A 5,218-nucleotide genomic window follows, 5' to 3' on the forward strand; every position below is an offset into this window, starting at 1 on the left:
AGGGTCTTCCCAAGATGATTGGGATATTAAAATCTTCCTCCATGTCCAAGATGACAAAGTCAACAGGTATATAGAACTTTCCAACCTTCAGAGGCACATTCTCCAAAATCCCTTCAGGATACTTGATTGATCTGTCAGCTAACTGAAGAGAAATGTGGGTTGGCTTAAGATCTCCCATATTGAGCTTCTCATAAATGGAAAGGGGCATAAGGCTAACACTAGCCCCTAAATCACATAAAGCTTTTGTAGAACATGATTCCCCAATGTGGCATGGAATTGAAAAACTCCCTGGATCTTTGAGCTTTGGGGGAAGTTTCCTTTGAAGGATAGCACTACATTCTTCTGTCAAAGCTACAGTTTCATCATCTTCAAGTTTCCTCTTGTTTGAGAGAATTTCTTTCAAGAGTTTTGCATAAGAGGGCATTTGTAAAAGAGCGTCAACAAAAGGCACATTTATGTATAGCTTCTTCAAAACCTCTAAGAACTTCCCAAATTGCTTATCAAGCTTGGCTTTGTGAAATCTTTGTGGAAAGGGAAGTTGTGGCTTGTAGGGTTCAGGAGGTATATATTTCTCTTCCTTCTCTTCAAATTCCTCTTTACATTTTTCTGCACTCTCTTGTTTTTCACTCTCATCAGTTTCTTTCTCATTTTCTCTCTTCTCACTGTTTTCACTCTTCTCATCATTTATAACTTTCCCACTTCTTAAAGTAATAGCTTGACACTGCTCTCTTGGGTTTTCTGGTTGACTTGGAAGTTTTCCAAAAGATTTAGCACCTGAGGAAGATGCTTGTTGTGCAATCTGGTTTTCCAGCATTCTGTTATGTGTCTGCATCTGTTCCAGCCTTGCTTTCATCTCTCTCATCTCCTCATCATGCTTATTTTGGTTAGCAAGAATCTGTTGCAATAAAGCTTCAGTGGTGGAATTTCGTTCTTGCTGTTTTGGTGGAGGGTTCATATTTTTCTGCTGAAAATTAGGCAATGGTTGCCTATTTTGCTGATATGGAACTCCTTGTTGCTGTTGTGGTTGAAAATTCTGATTTGGAACTTGACTTTGCTGATTTCCCCATGAAAAGTTGGGATGATTCCTCCAATTTGGATTGTAAGTTTGAGAATAAGAATTCCCCATATGTTTGTTTCCATAATTACCAACATATGCTGCTTGTTCTCCATAATCTACTCCACAGCTGGTAGTTTCCTCTGCATAAGCCACTTGTTGTGAACTTCCAGCTGATGATGATGAACTAACCAACATACTCAAATCTTCCATCTTCTTAGCCAAAACATTAGTAAGTGCATCAAATTTCGCATTAATCATGTTGAATGGATCAAGATCATACATTCCAGCAGCTTGCCTTTTTTGAGTTGGAGCTGGTCCTCTTGAACTACTCCAAAGATGAGTGTTCTTTGCAATTTTCTCCAGTAGCTCATAAGCTTCATCTTCATGCTTCATAATAAATTCTCCTCCTGTTTGAGCATCAATAATCCCTCTGATTGCAGGAGTGACATTTGTGTAAAAATTCTGATTTATCATCCATTTTGGAATGGCATGATGTGGGCATAATCTCTCTAATTCCTTCCATCTCATCCATGAGTCATATAGAGTTTCATCTTCTCTTGGTCTGAAAGCTGTCATTTGATTCCTCAACTCTTGAGTTTTTCCAGGTGGAAAATATTATGCAAGAAATGCATCAGTGAGTTGCTCCCAATTTGTGATGGAGTTATGAGGTAAAGAGTCAAGCCAATCCAATGCTCTATCTTTCAAAGAGAATGGGAATAGCTTCAATCTTGCTGCATCATCAGATACTCCAGGTTGTTTTTGCATGTCACAAATCATAGCAAACTTCTTCAGATGTGTGTGTGGATTTTCAGAAGGATGTCCTCCAAATTGAGAATTCTGAATCATTTGAAGAACTCCAAAATCCATTTTATAGCTATTTGCATCAATTCTTGGTCTTGTTATACTCTCTCTCAAGTCATTAAAACGTGGAAAAGCATGATCCATCATACTTCCCCTAGGCAGATTAGCATTAACAACTTCTTCACCTTGGGCTACATTTTCATTGTTTTGACCATTTCCAGCATTACCAACACCAATTCTAACTCTTTCATCAGCCATGTCTGCTTCTAATTCAGTTTCTCTCAAAGCTTCTTTTCTTTTTCTGGTTTCTTTCTTATTGGCCTTACAAAATTTCTCAATTTCAGGATTGAACAATAATGATGTGTCACTTGTGCTTCTAGCTCTTCTCATAAAAGATTAAAAGTACCTGAAAAAGAACAAACAAACACAAAATGAAAAGTTAACAGAAATAAAACTAAAAACAACTAAAATAATCAAGAATTCAATCTTAAACAAACAACTCCCCGGTAATGGCGCCAAAAACTTGATGTGGCCCAACCGCAAGTGCACGGGTCGTTCAAGTAGTATAGAAAAGTTATCGTTCCCACGAGGAGTTGTGTTAATGATTGAATTTTGGATATAAAAAGTTGACTAAATTGAACTATTCTTGAAATTAAGGTAACAAATTGATGGGTATTTGAGTATGAAATCTATATGAGCAAAATTAATAATCTATCCAACAATGTATTAATTAAACTAAAATTGCATCAAATTGAAAGAAGCAAGTTGAAATATGGCAAGATTTTAAAATGGCAAGCAATTAAATTCAATTGAAAATTAGCAATGATAAAAGGGTGATTCCGGAGTTCGGGATTTCATATTCGAGCTATTTTGGGATTTTAAATTGGTTATCCAATCTTATGAAACTTATGGGTTTTAAGGAGATTAATTCTTAAATCCTTTGAATACCCTTTCGAGTGAGACAAAGAGTGCCTTAATCAAACTAATCCTACTTTCGTGGAGTTAGAATTAATTAAGACCCATTAAGTTCTTTAATTAATCTGTGAATCCTCTTAATCCTTAGTCTATTTCTAGATCTAAGTTAATTAAGTTCAATTCCTTGATTATCTATCACAAGGCCTTCTCCTTTCGGTGCTTCAACCATGGATTAAGATCACTTAATGGGATCCTACACTAAGCATGTCATTAAGTACACAAGAAATGAATAAAACTCATTAAGACCACAAAATATGGATTACCCAATCAAAATCCACAAAATATCTCAAATATTACAACCCTTACTCCAGAATCAAAAGTAAACTACTCACTATCCATAATGTTTACAAGAAAATCTGAGTTTATATGAAAATAAAGCTTTAATCTAAGCTAAGGAATAAGAAATTAAACACTAGAAATGTAGAAAAAGGTAAGGAAAGAAAGAAATCTATAAATCTTGGTTGAAAATGGTGTGGAAGGTGAAAGTGACTCTTCAAATTCTGCCTCTCTTCTCCTTTCCTTTTCTGCTCCTTGTCTCCTCTCTCTAAAATGGGAAAATGAGACTATTTATAGCATTTTTCTGACATGGAGCCCTAAAATGGTATGTTCTAGGAGGAATTATCTGAGGGAATCTTCTGCCAGCTCATTAATGAACTCTTTATGGGACTGCATAAGTGGACTGCATAAGTTATGCACGATCCCTTATGCGATTTTGGTCGATCTGGTTCACTTATGCGAATCGCATGACTTGGTGCATAGGCTATGCACAATTCCGTGAAGGTGCATAAGGGAGGCGAGAATGTGCATAAGCTATGCGATCTCCTTATGCACATTTCGGTTGGTTACAAAGCGATGATTTTTCTCCTTATGCAGATCTGCATAGCTTATGCGGCAAGTTATGCACAATTTGATCAATGCATATTTCAGCTTGAAAACTTGTTTTTGACATCTTTGGCTGTAGAAGTCACTCCTCAATGGCAAAATTTCTCTTCAGTCCTTCAAAAACACCATTTTTCCTACAAAACAAAGTAAAAATTATAAATTAATCCAAAATTGACAATTATGAAAAACTAACTAAATAACTAATGAAATTAGCTAAAAGTGACTAATAATCAAATAAAATGGCTATGAAATTAAACCTAAATGATTATGCAAAATGTATGCATCAGTTCGTTAATGAAGTGGAAGCAATAGGCAAAATCCACCATGTCAATGTGATTCGTTTGATTGGATTCTGTGCTGATGGGTTTATAAGAGCTATAGTCTATGAGTATTTGCCAAATTCATTACAAAAATTCGTATCTTCGGCTGACTCCAAGAGCCATTTCCTCGGCTGGAAAAGGCTGCAAGATATTGCTCTTGGCATAGCTAAAGGGATTGAATATCTTCATCAGGGGTGCGAACGGAGAATCCTCCACTTTGATATCAAGCCCCATAACATCTTACTTGACCACAACTTCAGCCCGAAAATCTCTGATTTTGGCATGGCCAAGTTCTGTTCTAAGGATCAAAGTGCAGTGTCCATTAAAACAGCTAGAGGTACTGCTGGCTATATGGCGCCTGAATTGTTCTCAAGGAACTTTCGGAATGTTTCCTACAAGTCAGATGCTTATAGCTTTGGAGTTCTAGTGTTAGAAATGGTTGGAGGAAGGAAAATTACTCATGTAACAGAGGGAAATGATGAGGAAATATACTTTCCAGAATGGATTTACAATCTTTTGGAAAAAGGGGAAGACCTTAGGTTTGAGATTGAGGAAGAGGGAGATGATAAAATTGCAAAGAAACTTGCAATTGTGGGACTCCAATGCATTCAATGGAACCCAGCGGATCGCCCCTCCATGAATGTAGTTGTTCATATGCTGGAAGGGGAAGAAAATCTACCCATACCGCCTAATCCTTTTTCTGCAGTTCCTACAAGAATGAACTCAAGAATACCGGGAAGACGGCCTCAGCAAGAATTAGACGTCATCTCAGAAAGAGAGTAATAATCAGATGTGGAGGAGATCTATAATCTATTGTAATTAATATTTGAATTAGTAGTTAGTTTCTTTATCTACATATGTATTGTAACAGATGACAAGTATGGTTTTTGTTTGGTTTGTGTGATTTTATGAAATTTATGTTTCAGAAATTTACAGAATATTCATAATTTGATTGGTCCAAAACATCTTTCTAGCTCTTGAGCTTTGTAAAAAAGTCACATGGCACCCTCAGTTTTAGTTGTATCATATTTGATATCTCAACTTTATGAAAGTGAAACTATAAATTCCTGGATTTTATAAAAGTTTAATGAAAAATCAAAACGCGTGCAAATTTTGTCCGTATATTCACCAATCGCAAGAGTTAAATAGTAAAACTTTTATAAAGTTCAAGTGTCAAATGGAA

The 5,218-nt window shown here is 36.1% G+C and overlaps 1 protein-coding gene and 1 non-coding gene across 2 annotated transcripts; both read left to right on the forward strand.

Annotated features, from left to right (window-relative positions):
- The first annotated feature begins 1,541 nt into the window (after nt 1–1,541).
- On the forward strand, nt 1,542–1,649 carry LOC131169847 (small nucleolar RNA R71). Its single transcript, XR_009140776.1, has one exon. It is a non-coding gene; the product is annotated as a small nucleolar RNA R71 (small nucleolar RNA).
- A 2,344-nt stretch (nt 1,650–3,993) lies between these two features.
- LOC131183077 (rust resistance kinase Lr10-like) lies at nt 3,994–4,982 on the forward strand. Its single transcript, XM_058152962.1, has one exon. It carries the CDS (start codon nt 3,994–3,996, stop codon nt 4,816–4,818), a length of 825 nt encoding a protein of 274 aa, XP_058008945.1. The 3' UTR covers nt 4,819–4,982.
- The last annotated feature ends 236 nt before the right edge of the window (nt 4,983–5,218 follow it).

The sequence above is a fragment of the Hevea brasiliensis genome, chromosome 1, assembly GCF_030052815.1.
Source record: "Hevea brasiliensis isolate MT/VB/25A 57/8 chromosome 1, ASM3005281v1, whole genome shotgun sequence".
NCBI classification, from domain to species: Eukaryota; Viridiplantae; Streptophyta; class Magnoliopsida; order Malpighiales; family Euphorbiaceae; genus Hevea; species Hevea brasiliensis.

Coding starts and splice junctions, on each gene's coding strand:
- LOC131183077 (XM_058152962.1), top strand. CDS start 3,994: ATGCATCAGTTCGTTAATGAAGTGGAAGCAATAGGCAAAATCCACCAT.